Source organism: Catharus ustulatus, chromosome 1 (assembly GCF_009819885.2).
Source record: "Catharus ustulatus isolate bCatUst1 chromosome 1, bCatUst1.pri.v2, whole genome shotgun sequence".
Lineage (NCBI taxonomy): Eukaryota > Metazoa > Chordata > Aves > Passeriformes > Turdidae > Catharus > Catharus ustulatus.
Window position 1 is genome coordinate 155608481 of NC_046221.1, and position 20995 is coordinate 155629475.

The 20995-nt window shown below is 41.7% G+C and overlaps 1 protein-coding gene across 2 annotated transcripts in view; it reads right to left on the reverse strand.

Moving 5' to 3' along the window:
* NDRG1 (N-myc downstream regulated 1) overlaps positions 1-20995 on the reverse strand; it is a 39310-nt gene that overhangs the window by 17656 nt on the left and 659 nt on the right. For both annotated transcript variants that reach the window (XM_033063402.1, XM_033063394.1), the window contains exons 2-3: positions 8574-8652; positions 5941-5976 (exon numbers count right to left, since the gene is read on the reverse strand). In XM_033063402.1, coding sequence (XP_032919293.1) covers positions 5941-5976; positions 8574-8636 — 99 coding nt within the window. In that variant the 5' untranslated portion in view covers positions 8637-8652. The remainder of the gene's footprint in view (positions 1-5940; positions 5977-8573; positions 8653-20995) is intronic.

A 20995-nucleotide genomic window follows, 5' to 3' on the forward strand; every position in this document is an offset into this window, starting at 1 on the left:
GTGAATCAAGATCTATCCCCCTTGTACACAGGACAAGTTAAGCTATCTGAACTATACTCCATCAGAACTCTAATTTTCAGTTTCTACATCTCCTTGGAGACTCATTCCTCTGCATACTCACTGCATTACTTATCAGGTAAGCTGTATCTTCCACATCTAGGACCATCCTTAGGCAAAACAGGGTGACAAATCCAGCGAGTCAAAGAGAGGACGGGTGGCAGGTTTTTATCTGTCCCAGCAGGGAACTGGGTTATATAGACAAGCTGCTCTCCTACATAGGCTTATGACTCCCATCATGCCCAGCTGGGGAAACCAAAACAGACTAATTCACGAGGATGTCACTCTTAAATAGGATTTGAGCCAGGTTTGACCAGGGGAAGAATGTACTCAACAGAGGTCAGACATCAAAGGTGAACTAAGTCCTTGCCACACAATGTACAAAGTGCCAAATCTCAAACCTGGGATTTTAGCAGTCTTTCAGGTTGCTGTTTCCATCAGATTTTTAGAGTTTAGCTTCATTTCATGTTTTGTTATCTGAAATGCTGAACACCTCAAACTTATGCTAAATTAAATCAGAATTGAGTTCTCTCCTAAAAGCCAGGATTAAAGTTTCCAGTAAATGTAAAAAACTGAAAAAATAGTGTCACAATAATTCTGAAAAAAAACCCAACAAGGTCTTTTAAATGTTTGATATTCAGTATTTCCAAAGTAGATAAGCAACATTTAGTTTAAAGGATTCCTACATCACCATACTAATGTCACTAAGTTCAGCTTTTGGTGGAAAATACAGTATTTTACATTATACATTAGGTATGTCAATAACATATACTATCAAAACATTGAAAGGCTTGGGTTGGAGGGGATGCTCAAGATCATCTAATTCCAACTTGCTGCTGTGGGCAGGGGTGCCACCCACTAAATCAGACTGCTCTGGGCCTCAATAACATTCTGTATCATTAATATATATTTGGGTACTGTCATTATACCATACTCCTGAAGAGACTTGCAGTGCCAGTACATAGCAATTATTAATAGCTGAAATTAATAATGATGGCATTTAATGTTTTCCACATTCTACTCTTATGCTTAGCTAATTAAAATAATAACAATTTGGCAACCTCAGCACTGCAATGAGAGTAAACATTATTGTGTAACACACCTCCTGCTGAGTGTGGAATATTGAAATTATTTTCTCCTCTGTTAGAGACTAATAGGCATTTCATATAATCAGATTTCTATTGCTAGAGCTTTCCAGTAACAACAGTGAAAATCCAGAACATGTTTTCTTTGCAGGATCATCCTCCTCCGTGCACAAAAGTCTGTTCATGGTGGATAGAACCAAACCCTTGAACCTGCACATCCCACTAACAGCCACTGCTAACTCTTCCGGAACTGGAAACCCAAGTCTAGTTCAAACTCAGTGTCAGCTAAAAATAGTACAGAGACAATAGGTGACCATGCTCCCAGTAACTGGCATACACAGTTTAACAATTGGCTCAATTCCTCATTATTGTCACTCTGAGACTCCCTAATTCAATAGGGTTGTGCTATTTTCCTGTAGCACAAATTCTTAATGGGGAACGCACACAAGGTTCTGAAAAACAATCAATTCAAACCAGTTTGTTTGGTGACATCAACAACTTCACATCCCTATTGATCCTATTAAAGATCAAGAGATTTGTCTACGTGATGTAGGGATGGATGTTTTCAAAATGCAGAGCACTGAAAACAGATGGCAGCACATCCCAATCAACATCAACATTATAGTAAGAGGCTCTTCACCAACTGATTTGTATTAAAACACTATCTTGGAAAAAAAATCCAAGGTACACTAATCCGATAGAAGGATAAAGACAAACACACCATCTGTTCACATGTCTCACTTTAACAGAGGTGCAGTCTTATCACAGTGCACCAAACACATAAAAATACTTTCAGTACAGAATTCACAGAATTTTTTCATTATGTGTAATTTAAGGGAAGTTATCTCAGTTTGGAGGAGCTGATAGATTCTAAAATAAATTTTATTTTTGCTTCAAGTGACCTTTTTATTTTTTATGAGGTTAGAAGGGGAAGACAATCTGTTATCACACAGGAGAGCTCATTTATTCCTTCCCCTCTCGACCCTGGGTGAGATATGGATTGAGAAACATGTTTATGAACAAGTTGTTTTCTGAAGTACAGAATAGGCAAGCAAAATAACTCAGATATCTAAAAAATATCTGAATATCAAACTATGCAAAATATCTAAAGATATGTAAAAAGGAAAACTGCACATGCACACTGAACATTGTGCTAAATACATCATGTTTTATATTTTAAGTAAAATACTGCATTCCATCAAGATTATTTTAAAGCTTTCAAATATACTTAATCCTCAATTACAATCTCATGCTTTTATTTTAATTCATAACATTATGACTGTTAGATACACCTCCCTTCTCTTTCCTTAGAGCTGAGGGAAAAGCTTCAGAACTCTTAAAGAAGACTTAAATAGCTTTAAAATTTCTAGGAGATAGTATATTTTAAATTTGTATTACTTAAGAACTTTTTTATAGTAATACCTGCATAAGCTATTTTTTCATTTTTCTTTTTCAGTTTCTGGGAGATCAAAAATATTTGAGCTTTTAATGTGCATTTCTGTATTGAGTTTCAAACTTCCTTTGCCCTGAAGGTATTTAGCATTTTCTGCCTAGCTGCTTTTACTCTAGAATAGAATTTCAATTTATCTTATGCTTGCCTTTTCCTAAAGCCCCAATGCCCACACTTGCACTTTTTTTTTTTTTTGGTTACATTTCTATTCTAAATTAGCAATATTAAGAAAAAAGTTCCCCAAATCAGGTTGGGAGTCAGGTACATTTAATAAGGATGATGACTTCAGATGTAAATGTAAGTGACCCTGCTAAGGTGGAAGCCAAGAACAAAAACTTTGCTGCAGGAACTGACGCAGGTTACTGCGACAGCTCTGCCCAGGGATTCTTCCTAGTCCGATTAGCACAGGGTCACCCTGCTCTGCTGAGTACAAAACCACCCCCAGCCCTTCCCTTCAGCATCCCAAAGCATGAGGAAATCCTCACAGCAACGCCCCAAAGCACATCCACAGTGCCAGTGGGCATCCCAGCCCTCCTGACACAGCAGGGATTCACCTCCCCTTGCAGGGCAGCTCTTCCCTTCTCCCCAGCAGGAGGGAAGGGGGAAGCAAAGCAAAGCTGATCTCTGTGCCCATGGACACAGATGGCCACCAGCCATGAACTGCAAGGGACAACCTCATCTCTGCCCCCTACAGCTGCCACTCAGCTCCAAGTTCTGCTGAGTTACAGAGAAAGAGTCCTGATGGACAAACACAGAGCTGGGGGATGAATGAGCACAGTGATCAGGAGCCAGGGCTCCATTCCTCCAAAGCTGCTCAGCTGGAGAATACACCTACCTCAAACTGGAAATGCAATTAAAATGTGCTTGGCACAAAGACAGCAAAGCCACCCAGGGCACAGTGCCCTGCACTGGTTTATCCTCAATTATCCTAAAACAGGTTTGGCCAGGAGCACTCCTCTTCTTGAGACACAGGAGACCTTTACTTCAATTTTCAGGTGGGTGCCACAGACACACATAGTAACAGACAAATTGCTGACTAGAGGCAGCTCACAGCTGTCAGTTCTTTCATCTCTTGTTTGGGCCATCCCCTGGTAACTTCACAAAGATTTTCCTCCAGAGAATAAACAAGCACATTTTGCAACCTGTGCCTTCAGAAGGGCAAGATACCACTATACAGTAGCTTACTTTAAAAATGGAAAGCTGTGTTTAACTCCAGTCTGCCTAGAACTGCATGTGAAGTAAGAATCTATTTTCTTCCAAATCTGAGTAACTAGGTAAAATTTACTCTTGGAAGGAGAGCACCTCACAGACAGTTCTTTCACTAGTGGCAGAAACAAAATCATTAACTGAACAGTGTTTAACTTGTTCCCAGAAGGATGGAGGAACTTGCAGTGGATATGGGGGTCACCCACATCCATACACAGGCATTAAATAAGAAGCTCCATCCTGCCAAGCACCAAAAACTTCCTTCCCTGGCCAGGTCCAGCCTCTTCCCAAGTAGTTCATGGCAGAGGTTGCTCACTAAGAGCACACTTCAGCTTCAGCCTCAGTCCTGAGTGACCTCAGTCCTCTAGGGCCACACATGAACTTCTCTAATGAACTAAGCAATCAAATATCTCATAGCAGTTCCAAGCCACTTTTTCCACAAATCAACCACAAAAGAACTTGAAGAAACACAGGGAGGGTGATTGTGGCCTTAAGGACCAAGGCTAAGTCTCCTTTGCAGCCACAATTCTTAACAAAATGCATTGACACTGTTCTTCCACATTTTTCTTGAACTAGAACAACTAAAGATTAAACTCTTAACAAAGATAGATCATTAAAAAAAGTAAGAGCTGGCAGGACAGGGCTAAATGACAAGAACCACTGCTCTGGATTAGTGACAGTTAATCCAAAACATGGAGAAAAAGCAAAAACGCTTAGAGAATTTGATCTTGCAAGTTAAAAAAAAAAAATCTATATATACACATGGTTTACAAACCAAGCAATTTATTCCAAGAATAGAAATGAAATACAGGTCACTTCTGGATTCTTAATCAAAATACTGTAGTATTCTTGTTAGCAGATTTAATCTGGGATTCAATTTATTTAGACCAAGTGATCAGTCTGGAGCCAAACAGAAATCTTCTCCCATGCCATGCACAGTCCTGCAAGGAGCTGTATGGTGACAATCTTAACTTACATTTATCAAGACTTCAGGCAGTAGATTTCATTAGAAAAAAAAATGAGGGGGAAGATGCAGGATTAGTGTAAACTACAGATTTGCTATAGAATAAAGAACCATTGAAAGATGAGAAAAAAAAATCCAAAAGAGTTGTCTCACTTGGTTTCCAAGGAAAAGACTTGAATTTGTGCTGGAGTTTTTAAGCAATTGACACAAGATGGGATAAAAATATATAGACAGGTGCTAATAAAGCACAACATGCAATAAAGCAGAAAAGAGTTTTATGTCCTTCAAGGACCTAAATGGAGACCAGAACAATTTAATCACTTTCTCTAGCTCTGCACAATCTGCTTCCATTTCTACACACCTTGATAAAAATGAGCACCCAGTGAGCCTCTTCTCCCAGTACATAATCCTTGTCCTCAGCAGTGGGAAAACACCTCTCACACAGCTCATCAAAGCAGGTACACGCTCCCTGATCTCCATTCCAGCTCACAGTCACAGCTAAGAACCAGCAAGGACAAACTTCTCAGTCAAAAGCCCAAAGAGCAATAAAATAAGGGGAGCCAGGAGAGTGACCAAGTAATCTCTCAAAATCGTGACACTGGGTCAAGTGCAGAGCCACCATGTCACCTACAGGCATGCCCTAAACCTGTATGTTCTGTCTCTGAACAAAAATATAGAAATACCATCACTCCTGTTACTGATAATACTGATTGCTTAGCACCTTCCACCACCCCACAGGTTCCAGGAATATTTTGGAAAATTTCAACAGTATAATGGGATACATCCAGAGGAATGTTTCCTCTGAGGAAGTGCATGCACACTGCTAATGAAAGCAAATTAACTGGGGAAAGTGTGTGTCCATGTGGGAGGGGAATATATTGTTTTCACTACCACTGCTGAAGATTCTCATTCTCTTAGCAAGAATAGAACTGCTTGCAAACCAGCCACCCCCTTTGACTGAAACTTTCTCAGCCCCAGTCTGAAAAGGCCCCCTGTAGTTCCCTTCACATGGCTACAGCACAGCCCATTCAGACCCCTCTCCCACAGTAGCAGCGTTCCTGGCAAGCAGGCAGTCCCTTCTGGTCACATCTTGCTGTTTTCTCAAATGTCAATGCAATCTCCCCTCGTGCAAAAAAGGAAAAGAAATAAAATAAAAAAAAAATAAAAGCTTTACTTGCCTGAACATCGAAGTCTGGAAGGAGGCGAGTGATAGCCTGTGAAGAGATTTGAAAGCATTAATGGAAGCAACTTGCAGCTATGGAAATCTATGCTTGGTTATGTGTTCTAGCCCCCCAGTTCTGCAACTGAGAGCTCTCTGTCCATTCAATGAAAGCTCTTGTGATGAGCATCAAAATTCACCCAAGAGCTTTTAAACCCACTAACCTTCACGGAGAAATGAAAGCAGTAAAAACAATAGATTACAGACCAGCAAAATGAATGAAGCTGATGCATCCCCAGTTATTGTTAAATCTGAGCAATATAGTCACAAGGAGCAGGAAAACTGAACTTTTCTGCATCACTTATTGTAGCCATGGGACAGCCTCAGACCTGTTGAGGATGGGAAGTCCCTGCTCAAGAATGCACTGAACACTTGCAACTCAGTTAAGCAGTCATCACTGGGACTTGGTTTTAGGATGTGGAAGGTGGGAAGGGTCTTATTCTGGCCAAAATTAGTCTTTGCAGTGTTTGGTTGGACACATTCCAACCTGTCACCTGCCATAGCTGCTACTGACAACCTCCTGCACTTGCCATAGGTGTGCACCAGGAAAGGAGTTAGGTGACAACCTCCCACCTCCAACAGCCTAAAAGGCTTATAGCTTCCAAGGAGGAAGTGTCTTGTAGTTACCTCCTTTTTTAAGGGAGAAGAAAGGAGTCAAACTCTTATTTCCACTGCAGGGCTGAAAACAGAGGGAAGAGCAGCCAAGCAAACACTTTATGCTGGAAAGTACAACAAGAGGCCAAAGCTAGAAAAATAATATTGAAATAAAAAGGGAAGATTAGAATCCTGGCAAGGAGGTCACTCAGCCTCAGAAGCCCAGGTAAATTAAGGACAGATGTCAGAAGCACCATAGCTGCTTTCTTAGGGGACCCTCAAAGTACTGCAGTGTGACCTATAATTCTCACAGCTGGGATTTTTAGGCAATTAGGCACAGTCTTGGACATGCAAACAACTACCTAAGATCTAATTGAGCAGGAATAATTTTGCAAAGCCTTAGCTTAGCTAGAGTGTGCAATTGTGCAACTACTCTTACTGTATTGTTGATCTCATGACCTTTTAAACACAGCATTTCAGCCACTGTTGTTCCAGTGGGACCCAGAGCTGAAAGGAATAAGTATATTTGGCATCTGAACCAACAGGATATGAAATAAGGATGATCACTGCTCAGGAACAAAGACTTGGCCATAAGAGAAGAAATCCAAGCATAACAAGCCAGGACACAACTCCAGAGAGCCTCACCCAATAACCCACTCAAAACCAGCTCCACTGCTCATCTCAATATGTGCTGAGCATCCTTCAGGGCAGCATTTTCCACTTTCTCAAAATACATTAACATCCCTCAACGAAGTTAAAATGGTCACAGAGGAAATCAAGCTCCTAGTTTCCCCCATGCAGACAAAATTCAAGGTAACATCATGAATAAAAGCATATAGGGCTCATTGTCAAGATTCCAACTTTTGACTTATGTGCTACTGAAACATAGGAAGTTAATCACTATTTTAAGCTATTTCTTAACTTTCAAGCAAAGATATTTCAGTAGCAACAGGACTTCTGCTTAGAATCTCCTTTGCTTTGGTAGTTCTGAACAATATGGCCATTAAAAAAGGGGGCTTAGTTTCTGAAAGTTTGAGTGCTGCATTCAGTGGTATCCAAACAAGCTCTGCTTTCATGAAATGTCCTTGGCAAAGGAGCTGTGTTTGAAGTTTCTCTAGCCATTTCACTGGAGTCACAAGTGGAAATTATTTTCTGAAGTGTTTACATAAAAGAGGGAGGGAATAAAATAGAAAGTAGCAGATAGAGTAATGAATCTTAGTGTATAAGATCAGGAAAAATCCCAACACATTTATATACATAATTGTCAAGAAAAGTCATTAGGAACAAGTGAAAAATTGTAGTTTTGTTTCAAGAAAATGTTGAGATGTTTCTTTGGATATTATAGTGAATTTTTTGCCATGAACATACCAAAGGACACAGTATGGCTGCCACTGAAGAGTCAGGTAGCCACTGAAACCAGATGTTGTTTTTGTTTTTTTTAAAAAAAGTCCAATAAAAAGTGGAAAGCAGTATAACAAGGTTAAAAAAAAAAAAGCTGGGATGTTTCTGTGCTGCAATTCCAGTGACTGCAACAGGCTGTGGGCTGTACACACCCAGCTGGCTGAAACTCATGGCTCAGTGCACTCAGAGCGGACAAGAAGGGCTCAGCTCTACCTCTGGACTCAGCTGTGCCCAAAGCAAATGTAAAGGCTCTCTGTGAGAGGCAGCTGACAGAGCAAAGTCTGTCTTTACATTGAGAAATATGTACCTGTAAAGGAATGTATATGAGATTGCCCAATTGGCATCACTAAAGAGCTATCATTATTCAGAGAAGAAAAAAGTCTCACCATCATATTAAAAGAACAAAACCAAGCAAGAATGAATAATTAGGGTCAGTTTTGCATTATTTTAAAAAAACAGCCAAATGAACTATTCTTATTCCATCTCCAGCTTTTCTTCTTCCATACAATATGTTCAAAATAACCTAAGAACACAGGTGCAGTTCCAAAAGCAATCCTGACAGAAAACACAAGTTCTAAAAAGCTTTAAAATAATTACCTCCTCCTTCTCCACCAGAGGTTTCACCTCTGCAAGGTGAGCATCCTGGAACTCTGTTGACATGGTCAGTAGCTGATATCTGCAAAGAGGAAAAGAGATTTGTTCTCAGCTTGCATCAAAGATCAAATACAGGAACAAGTAAAGATCCTGCTCCACCCAGCCCCCCACAATGACCCACTCTTTCAGGTTATAGTTTAAAAGACCTCTGCAAGAGGGTTATAAATCTCTTGTAAAATGCCTCCCTGGTTTATTTATATACACACTCCTGCACAATTTGAGATTAAAGAAATATTAAGGCTGCAAGATCAAACAGAAGTTTGGCAGCTTCAAAGCAGGGAATGCTGAAGGAAACAGGGCAGGGACAACAGAGAACCATGGAAACTGTCATCCCACGGCTGAAAAATAGCATAGCCAAATCTACACAACTACCTACTGAAATTTGCTTGAACAGTTGTTGCTGAATACTTTTTTTTTTCAGTGTATGCAAGGCTCCCTCACTATCCCCCAGATTTTTATGGTGAGAAAAATCAAACTGGACACACAATAGCAGCATTTTATCATCAGACTGATTCCATTCTTCAGGACAGGCTAAGAATCAGATATTCCCTTAAGTGGACACCAGCAAGGTTCATGCAATAATGCTATTTTCCAAACTGTCAAAGGAAGGAACAAGACTGCTGCATCCTGCTCTTGGACAGGACTGGCACTGTGATGTCCAGCCCTCAGCTGCAGGAAGCCTAACTGGGAGCAGACACAGCAAACCCTAGAGAGGATTGCCAAGGCAAACAGAGCCACAGGTCATGGCTCAGGTGCAGAGCCCCTTCTGCATTGGTCCTCACTGGGAGCCAAGAACAGCATCTTCTCACTGCCGTGACAAAGATAAAGTACAGAGTCAGAGGGCTGTTCCCTGAGAGGCTCTAATGAACTGTTTTTGAGAAACAGTTCTCAAAAGAGATCCTAGAACAGCTGCAGCAGCAAATACAGAAGTCAAAGTCTTCTTATTACACATCCTTTAGCCTGCTGGAGAAATGCATATCATGTGGGGTTTGGGCATCTTTACTAAATCTCCAATTTTGTCTATTTACACTGTTATAAAACAAATTAAATATTTAATTTTTAAGAAAATTTTAGAATGGTCTCAAGTAAAACATATGAGTAAGTATACTCAAAGCAAGTCAAAAGCCTGAAACATATTCAAGAGTTATTAAGCATATCCGAACACATTTTAATTATTTTCTGAAGATAAGCATAGAACTACAGAACACAAACACAATAAACATTGATTCTTTAAAGCATGATTCCCTGTGTCCTGAATTAAATCTGATTTAAGCCCATCATGCTGTCTTCATAAATGACCTGATGGCTCAGGGAGGGCTGCGAAGCCCCAGGAGCATCCAGGCAGTGGCAGTAACATTATTTTTCACTCTGCCCCATGGGTTAACTCAATGCACTTGTCCCTGGGCAAAGATGCTCTGGTGAGTTTGCAGAACAGCTGGATGCTGCAGAAAGCCATGAAGGGACACAATCAGACATGGGTGTCCATCCACATTCAAATGGCTTTGGATTTCAGGAATTTGTATTGCTAGTTATGCAACTGGGGAGATTTTTAGTAAAAATCAGATTGTGGATTTTAAGTTCAGAGAAATTTTTCATTAATATTTTACACCACCAGTTGAGGCATGAAGAGAGGACCAAAACTAACACCACTGTCAGTGCTTTGTATTTCAAATTTACAAGATGACATCAGAAGTACTTAAATAGTCAGGATATTCAGGTGGCACTGATTCATCCTTTTCTCCACATTTTCCATTATGTTTTGTCCATTATAAATTTTAATCAAAAAGAAGAAGCTGGGAAAAAGCTTGCAAAATTTTGAGAAACTACACAGCGAGCCATTGGGCATGGCAGAGAGGAATAAGAAATGTTGTTGCAATATTTGGAGGTTGAAATGTCCGTATGCAATTGCAACTAAGAGTTTTTTTTTTTAATTCAGCAAGTTCTGTTAATACAAATATCTTCATATTGCACCTAATTCTGCAATAGGGATTAGACGTGCAGGAGATTTTTCTGTGGTTTTCCATAGGTGAGGAGAATAAGAAGTCAGGTCCCCTGCAGTTTTCCAGTAAGAAGTGGTTCAGGGAACAAAGCCACAGCCACTGTTTTTGGAATAGAGATGTTTACATGGGGTACTTTCAGATTTTCAGGGACTCAGAGCTCTTGACTACAAATGAGTGAAAAAACTGTGCCAAAAAAGAACAAGATGGGTGCTTTTTATAGCCTTGAAAACAATCCTGTTTTCATAATAGTTCAAAGTCGTTGCTCTATGTTTCCGAAAGAGCCGCTTTAGGAAGTGCTGACCAGCAGATTGCACGACTGCCACCAAGTCTGCTGAACAAACGCCCTACCTTCACCAAGTGCTCACTTTTGGAAAGATACCACATCTTAGAGCCATAATGTTTTCAGATCAGACATTCCCAAGCTCTGGGTGTTCCTTCTGTGCATCAGGAATACCTGGAACATTCCTACCAAGCAGCAATCTTGCGTTAAGGCAGGATAACAACACGCCGTTTGTCCAGAAGAGCTGGCAAACAAAGCCCTGCTATCTGACAGCACTGCAAAAAACATCTTATTTTCCAAGGAGAAAGATGGGGAAGTGGTTTTGTACCACCCTTGTTCAGCACAAATTTTCTACTTTCTAAATAGGTGCTTTGTGCTGGCCTCTGTGATGTGACAGGGCAGCTCAAAGCTAACGTAGCTGCATAACTCTCCTAAATAGATAACCATACAAGCATCCCTTTATACACATTTCAAAGCACTTGCCTCACAGATGCCTTCCAAAGACAAAGTTCATTTATATCTGCAAGCAGTAGTGTAAAGTTGCCAACTTGGAGAAAAACAACTTTTTTTTTTTTCACTCTGCTTGGCCAATTCAGCCTGCTGAGAGGTCCCAAGTTCTCCTCTCCAGGACAAGCCACTTCCACCCAGTGACACCCACCACCCTGTACCCAGATACCTGCTTCAATTGCTGCTCAGTGGTTTAAGTTTTAGAATAGTTATATTTCTAAGAGAAAACTAAGTGCTTAAGACACTTCTTAGGTGGCAAAATGCTTTAAAACTAATCTACCTTTGCCAAGTAGTAGGAAAGGCATCAGACTCTAGGAAGAAAGGAAGGTGTAAGGAAGGGTGAAGACATCTGTGCAATACTGTGCTGACTAATTTCATTTAGAGGCTTTTCTATGCCCCTTCCAGCCCAATCCCACTGCAGCACCTGTCACAACCAAGGCTAGTAGCACAGGAATCTCTATCAGGAGCCTGATTATTTTGATATTAAAATTTCAGAATAAACCCCCTCTCCCTCTGTATCATTGCTGGAGGGACAATCATTGCTGCAGCCTTGTTTGGGTAGCAGAAGGTGCAGGATAAATGTGCAGCCTGGTTTTGTATAACAGATCCCAGCAAAGAGGTTAAGAATGCACCCACAGGCCATCCCCAGACCCAGCAGTGCTGCAGTCATCAATATCCAAAACTAGGTGATATGCACGTGTGTGACCAAATTCCTTCCCAGCACAGAAGGAAAACAAGTTCCACGAGTGCCCATTTCACACTCCCTGTTTCTGAAGCTCACGCAGGGCTGTCCAAGTTTGTGACATGGGGTGCACAGTCAAGCACAATGGCCTCACAGCCATAAAGGGCCTGGGGCATTGCTACCAGTTCTGCAGGATTTCTCTGCCCTCACACCCAACTGTTTGTTATTTATGTGCTATAAACAAAGAGCAGCAAAAGGCTCCTGCCTGAGCATTTCATAAAGAAGGCAATTTCCTCAAAATTGATTGTTTGAACACTGGCAGCAGAGATTATTCTCCCTTTGAGTACAAGTGTGTAGAAGGGTAACCAGAGCATCTTGATGGCATTTTCATCTCTACAGGCTGAGCAAGCAGGAGGGACAGCAATCACTTTGCATGTGGGATTAAATACTCATGACATCTAATGCTAAAGAGGGAAACAGTTGTGGGCACTGAAGCCCCAGCTCCCAAGAGCTGGTGTTGTTCTCTTTGGAGAGAAAGGGACCATGTGAAACTTGTGCTCCAGGACCACAGGTGAAAGGTGTTTCCAAGCCAGTCACATCACTCTGCACTTCATCCCTTGAAAGCTGTGGGTGTCTTCAGCACTGTCACCAAAGGAGGTAGGAAGGACAGGGATGGCAGAGGTTCTGTGCACCTGTAGCAGCTCCCAGAACAATTATGCAAGGATGAGACATGGATGGAGAGAGTTAAAAATGTCTCAGAAGCTCTGAAAAAGTTGATTGGCAAATATCCTCATAAAAAAAAGAAAAACCAAAACAAAAGCCAAGCATCTCAGGCCTCTGACAATGAAGGAAAGTTACTGTGATACTCAAACAGCCTTTGAGCCTTCCACAGTCAGTTAGACCTCTTCCAGTCATTAACAGTAAATGCTGTAAACTTGTCTGACTGGCTGAACATAAACATAATTACTGCAAACTGGAGGGAAGCTTTAAAAAACTTGTCTCCACTAAGCAGAGACTAAACAGAGACAAGAGAGTTCATAGCACCCATGTGAAGTTATGGGCCATAATGCATCTCAAGTGCAGTTTACATCTCAGGTATTTTACAACAAAGTTGACAAATTTAATCTTCCTGTTTGTGAATCAAATGATTCATTTGCAAGCATCCAAACAGCTCATGCATAAGCTTCTGCCCCCACTCTGCCCTGTTTAAACTACTCTTTGTTACAGGCATTGGTATCACGAGGTCCTTTGTGCACAGTTACTGCTTTCCTCTGACATCGTTCCACACAATAAATTATGAAAGAGGTTTTACAGCAGTTCCTCCCCTTTAAAAAAAGGCAAATTACTTTTGACAGTGAAGTAGGATCTGAATAAACAGTTTGGGCAGGAAGTGTCAGAAGTTGACACTCAGCTACCTGGGACTCTCTAGGTTTCCTTAGCCTCTGGTTACACATTATCTCAATTTGCAACTAAAAGTTAAAACCTGAGACAAAGGAAAGCAGAACCTTTAAATAGCCTGACCTTTCAGGTGAGAAAAGCTCAGGAATCAAAGTAAATCAAATATTATCAGGGAACTGAAACAGTTATGCTGCCTGGTGGTCTCCAGTTCATAGATGTCCTGGGAGCTGCTATCACCCAGCCCTCTTCATGCACACTATGCTGCTGATACTCAATTTTATTACTTTTTTCCTAACCATTTTGCTTTTATTTTCTTTCAACCCTCTTTGTGAGTTACACCAGCATGTTTTTGTGAAGGCTCTAGTTGAAAATGAGAGCTGGTATCCAAGAAAAGAAAACCAAATGTTGGTTGATAGGAGGATAATGTAGCATAACATTTTTTTTTCAAGCCAAAAAACCAAGACGAGCCTTGAGTTTTAACCACTTTTAAGTTTACACTTCTGCTATGTGCTAATCAATCTGATTAGGAAACCAAAGCCTTTCAGCCAAGCCCTGGAGCCCTGTGCCAAGTGACAGCTGGGTGAAGGCACAGGGAGACAGCTGCAGGGCCAGAGCCAGCAGCTGAGCCAGCACAAAGGCACAGCTGGGGGCACAGCATCGCCCCAGCCCCACTGGACACAGCTCAGCCAGGACACAGCCCTGGAACTGGCAGCTCCTGAGAGCAGGGCTGGTCCCTCTGCACACACAGGAGCCACCCTGGCAGCTGCACAGGGACAGCAGCACCAAAACACAGGCAGCTGGAAGCAGCCCTTCTGTCTGCCCAAAGATGTTGAGCAAGGAGCTGTTGCAATCCAGCTTGCACAACCCTCTCTCTGTGGGATGAAGAATGTTCCTTAGAAAGCTTGAGGTCCTCCCATGTTTCAGAGGAGCAGAAGCTGGCTGTGGGAAGGGTTGGTGAGCTGGCCAAAGGACATGCCTGCTGTCCCCATTGCTGCTTTGCTGGACACCCCTGCTGTGCACCCCCTCCCAATATAATGAGCAGCTATCTCTTCCTAGCTGGCAGGGAAATTGAAATATTTCAATGCCTTAGGGCTTTTTCCTATTGTAGCAATCCCCAATACTACCTACAATACAACATCACAGCTCTATGAGGGACAGATTACAAATCCTAATGCAGTTCTCAAAAATTCATGCTTCTTTAACATCTGGCACCTGAGCTGCCCCAGGTCATACCTCTGTGACAAGTGGCTGTGTCTGATAATGCAGTGTAAGTGTTCAAGGACAGGCTGGATGGGGCTTTGAGCAACCTGGCCTAGTGGAAGAAGGGGTGGAACCAGATGATCTCTAAAAGACAGATTTGCCCACTCACACTGGTGCCACTGTTGTGCTTTAGCTTTAAAGGGCTCCAGGCCATGGGTGGCAGCACTGGAGGGTGGAAAGGATGAACAACAATCAGCTGCTTTCCCAGGCTTTGTTTCCTTCACCCACTCTCAACCTGTCTCCTTCCACTGCCCCAGCACCCTCCTCTGCATCCATCCCACTGCTCCTGACACTGAGCAGGCACAAAGCTCCAAACAGAGATTAAAGGTGATGCACTGACACAGGACCTGACACCTGCTCTGCACTGGGGTGTTGGGCTGGGCTTTGGGGGGCAGAGGAAATAACAGAGATGGAAAGAGGGGGCAGAGATGGATTAAATATTTCATAACATGGAAGAGCCTGCTTCTGCCACAAAGATTACGGTCTAAACAGACAAGAAAAGAGCTATTGTTGTTGCAGCTCAGCAGTGTCAGGACAGGCTCCCTGCCCCCTCCTATTCTCAGTCTGCCATGCTTTAGTAGCTCATAGCTGCTGCCCAGCTGCAGCCGCTTCAACAAGTGGGTGGTTCTGTCAAAGTTGGAGGCAAAAACAGACTGAGATTATTCCAGAAGGGAGCGGCTCACAGCGTACTCAGAGATGAAGAATGATGTCTGGCTTTCTAGGTTGCACCCTCACAAGAATATATGGATTCTTTTTATGTTTTACATTTTCACATTGATGTAGCAATCATGAGGACTTGAAGTGTTACAGCTGATGTTGATGACATTTCTTAATTCACATTTATTCATGAGGTCGTACTATACAGGTTGCAGCTTCTGAGTACATAGATGGCTTGTTCCACCTATTAAAATTGCTTGGTCATTGCTATGACAAGTTTTCTTTCCAACCCCTGCCAAAGTGTCCAGGCTGAAGCTTTCCATGATGAGTGCATGAGGATTTTTGCTTGTTTGTTGAGGAGAAAAGTATAATTTATGGATATTTTTCTGTTCCCATGCAAGGCCAGTTCCTTTTTCTAGGATGAACTTTAGAGCTTAATCTGAACTCAAACTCTGCACAAATGCCCATTGTGTTAAGACACATCTTTCATTCTTCCCAAGCAAGTCCCTTTATAAATTACCCAAATGTAAGCATTTTCACATGCTGAATTACTTGGGACTACATCTGGGCAAAATTCTTCCACCGCCTGCAAGCATCAGCACCCAAATATACAGCATGATCTTCCCAAGAGCTGAGCACACAGCCTGTACCACAGCAGGTGGGACTGGTGAGGGAGAGTCTAGACCAGCACCACCCAGTACCAGAATACTCCTTGCTTCTCAAAACAAGCCCTTTCAAAATCCTTCAAAGTGGGCAAAAGGCAGTTCACCATCCTCAGCTGACTTATTTCAAAGCCTTACCCATCCACACTCCAGGTTAGTGCCTATCACAGGCAGAGAACTTTGTTATCACTTTCCAGGCTGTGTTTACAAGAAGGGTTGGAATTACATGTCCAAGCTTTTATATAGCATTTTGATTATATGTACAACTTAATAAAATTCATAGTGTTTCACATAGGAAAAAATGTGATGCTCTTAAACTGAATCATCTAGGAAAGAAAATATAAAAGGTCATCATAAAAATTCTGCAGTGCTTCTACTGCATAATTAGTCCCATAGCCCAAAATGCCACAACTTTGTCCAAGGATAAAAATAAATCTTTAAATTTAGCAGGGATATGTTACAGTACATGCAAGCATGTTTAGAGCACTCCATGGCAGCAGGAAAATGACATCATTAGTTGGACAAGGTGCACACAAGCTTCCTGAAGGAAATAACCCAAAAACCCACAGCAAGAGTAATCTTTCCTTCCTTTAACAGCGCATTTCCCATCTGGATGTCTGTTTACTGTGTTCACAAATAAAAGTTCCTTTGAAAGTTACATCCTACTTTGCTGATTGCTTTTCCATCACAGCTTATACCTACCAGGAAACACAGTACCAGATATTACCACTTTTTTGTTCTGAATACCACTGCCTCCACCTACAGAGTCTTCATGATGGCATTAGAGTTTAAGATCCTTATTAGTTTGTGCTTCCTAAAATTCAGAATTTCTTAAAGTCAGGTTGTAAGAGTGGTGAAATGGCTATGACAGAAAAACCACACACAAAACAAAATAAAAAGCTACCAACCCAAGGAACGGTTGAAAGCAAATGGAAAGATTGTTCTGCAGTGAGTTGGGTTATGATGCACTAAGTCCTAATGTTTGGTGCTCCCACTAATTTCTGCATCATCTCTACAGGTCTAGCAGACTGGCCCTGCACATCCATGGTAGAAAACAAGCTGAAAAAGCTATACTTTTGAAGCTATACTTAGGTCAGGCAGGAAGCAGCCAGTTGATGGCTTGGAAAAGTAACAAATACCCAGTTTGAAAAAAGTCTTGAAAAGGAAGATCTATATTGACTAACTTCCAGTTTCTAAGAGAAAAAACTTGTCAGATGAAAAAGATATATTACAATTTTGACAACTAACTGAAAGGAAGTAGCCCCAAACCCAAAAGAAACATAGGAAACGTGATCAGCCACACAAAATAAGAGCTGCAAAACTGACACACATCCTGCTTAGTACAAAGAGATACAGCTGTGGAAAATCTCAGCACAGGCAGTCCAGCTGTGCATCAGCAAGCACACCCAGAGCACCTCTGCATGGAGAACACCCCCTCTGATGACAAACTTCTGGGCATTATCCAAAGGAAACACTCTCATTGTCAGCTGGACACAAAATAGACCTGAACCTGCAGCAGCCCTGAGACAAAACTAAAACTCATCACACTCATCATCCAACATAGGAGTTTGCACATTCAATCTGACACGTGGACAATTTCAGGCTTTACTTTTTGTACTCTACACTTGCTGTTCTGGATTAAGTGCTAAATAATGGTATTAATTCACATGGACTATCACTACTGGGTTTAATTATGTCATAACACTTCAATGATACATGACCACATTCAGGAAAAGCTCTGAAGGGCTCCTTACTGCTGCTTAAAAACCACAGCCAAAGGAAATTACCAGCAGGGATTACCTCCCACTGGCTGTGCCTCACTGAAGTCACCCAGGGCTCTGGAAGTGACACAGATGGGGAAAAAAGCTGCCACCATTTGATAGAAACACCCAGTTCAATAGCCATTATAGTCACAGCCATTGATTTCCAAGATGTCTAACCCAGATTTTAGTCATCCATGGGAACACACACCACTGAGCCTGAAAATGGATTTGCCTTACTCTTCATCTTTGAAACAGTTGCAGGATATTTTCCCCAGCAGCAAGTAATTTACTTGGGACTTCTGGGACAAAGCTTTTGACAGAGGGCAGAGGGGTAACTGCTGCTCCTGGACCTGAGCCACCTGATCTAGGGGGGTGGCATCCCTGCCCATGGCAGAGGGGTTGGAGCTAGATGGTTTTTAGTGTCCCTTCCAACCCAAGCCCTTTATGATTTTATTATCACCTGCTGAAACTGGAGATCAGCCCCACCTAAGTGGTGTCTCAAGGACAGCACCATCCTGCTTAGGTAACCATTCAAATTCACACCTGCAGCTGAAGCCAAGGGCAGTCTGTAAGTGCAGTGTGATCTTTTTAACAAAACAATGACAGGAAAAATTTGGTCTTCCGTACTTCTGTATTTCTAGGTGCTGTGACTGAACACGAAAGTTAGAGTTAAATAGTCATCTGGAAGTCTTACTTCATCTCCAGAACCAGTATTTCATCCTTGTTAATGCTAAGCAGTTGCATTTCCTGTATTTTGGAAAGTTTTCCTTTCAAGTGGTCAAACCAGAGCAGTTAGAGAAAGTCACTCATGTTGTGTATTGCTGTGACTGAACTGATCCAGGCCACTGCTTCCCCAGGCTCTGCTCTCCTCCCTGACAGCAAACAGGCTTTTGCTGCCCTAAGCTTCCAGCTGTGCACATGATGCAAACATTGCTGATCCACCACAATTAGAATTTTTATTATTTTTTGAGAGTTTCACAGTTTCTGCTCATGTTCATTCTGAAGAGCTTCAAGCCAACTTCAATTCTGTATCATTTCTTTTACTCTTTGTCTATTTTGGGACAATAAAAGCAGGAAATGTCTCATTACATATATGTTCTATGTTTTGTACTCTAAAGAGGTTAAGTGAAAAAACAGTATTTTCTGTGGGAAGCTAGAAGTTTGTCAAAATCTCTTAAGCTGCTCATGAAAAGATTCATGCTGCACTTCAAAGAAATTAATCACTTAGGCTTAAAAGTCTGAATCAAAGATTTTTTGCTCCCAACACTTGACTGCTAATCTCACCTGAAATACAAGAGCAAATTACTTAATTGCCTTCTAACTACCTCTAAGGACCAGGTTCCCTAGTCAAAGTGTTGCAAAAGGTGCCCTGTAATCTCCCCATGTAGTTTTCATAGTCCAAAAAGGAATATCCAAAGAGCAGAGTACCTCCCACTGGAGGAAAGACAACAGGGGAATACCCAGCTGGTCTGTCACAGTTTTGGTGTTCCTTTTGCTTTGTCAAGAGTTTCTTAAAAGCCATTGTAGAAGGCACAAACTGAACACCTTAGGAGTTTGATTTCTGGTAGCCCAGGTGCTGATTCCCAAACGCAGGCAGTGCATGCAGCAGCCCCCCCTCAGCACAGGGTGACACTTCCTTGGCTGTTGTCTAGTTCTGTGGACACCTGATGCTTTGACATCTCTATCTTGCTGTCATCTTGGTAAAAAGGCCAAGGAATGCAGGAAATAAGTACTCAAATCCTCCTTTCCAAGGGGAACAAATGAAATCCCTTCTTCCCCAGCCAGGTTCAAGGTCAGCCACATCACAGTGCCTCTTATCAGGGGAAGAGCTCATCTTTTACAAGAGCATGCATTGACAGGACAAGTGGGAATGGCCTTAAACTGAAAGATTTATCCATTTTAGCAAGATATTGGGAAGAAATTCTTCACTGTGAGGGTGCTGAGGCTCTGGCACAGGCTGCCCAGAGAAGCTGTGGATGCTTCATCCCTGAAAGTGTTCAAGGCCAGGCTGGATGGGGCTTTGGGCAACCTGGTCCAGTGGAAGGTGTCCTTGTCCACGGCAGGAGGATTGAACTAGATAATCTTTCAACAAAAACCATTCTGTGATTTCTCAGTTCAGTAATTGTAGACATTCCTGTTCAAAGTTTTCAAAGTTGAAATCAAACACATTCAGTTATCTGCTACACAAGGAGCTCAGATTCAGAAGCTGAGGCCTCCAGGTCCCCAAACCATTATTGCTATGGCATCTGTTGAATTTTCACTGAAAAATATTAGGTATAAAAACCAAACCCTAAGGAGTCTTGCATTACTACATTAAAACCTGCTTTCACTGCTTCTGCATTTCCCATATCAAAACAAACACCAGTTCCTCCTCAACATATTCATGAGTTACTCTTCTTTGAGGGCCTGGGACTCATTAGTACCCTGGGAACTGTACATGCCTTTAAAAAAAAAAAAATCACTATTTGTGCTGCTTCTACTCCAAACTTCAGCATTTCATCCAAAGTCATTAAATTCTTGCTGTGCACAGAACACCCCACAGCATTAGCTGCCTGCTGTTTACTCAAGTACTTGTGATAAAAACACAGTCATTCTATGTCAAACTACATTAGAGTCTTGTTAAAAGGACCACAAAATTAAAACAAACAACAAAAAATCCACATAAGAAAACCTCTCACAAAAATACCAAATCAAAAAAAAAGCCCCACAAAAACCCCAAAGCAAACAAATCAAAACAAAAAACCAAAAACAAACAAAACCAAAAAAAAATCAAAACACAAAAAACAACCATCAAACATGTTCCCAGAGTCAAGTTCAAAGTGCACTGCTTGATGCTGAAGTTTTGGTGTAAATGACACCTGTAAGAGCCAAGGCTGAGAACAGCAAGGCAGGCGTCTCTGATGTTTACCTGAAGCACTCGATAGCTCCTCCTCACAGATTACTTCCACAGCTTGCCCTCAGCAGTGAGTTTTGCAGCAGCTGTGTATCTTTGACACACTCGAATACACACGAAAAAAGTTGATAAAAAGCCAGAAAAAAACCAAAACATTCAAAACACCATGCAGAAAACCTGGAAAGAAAGCTTCAGGTTGTCTTTGTTTTCCATGTCATTACAATTGCATTTTCTAGGTGCAAAATACAGTTCTTATTTAAATC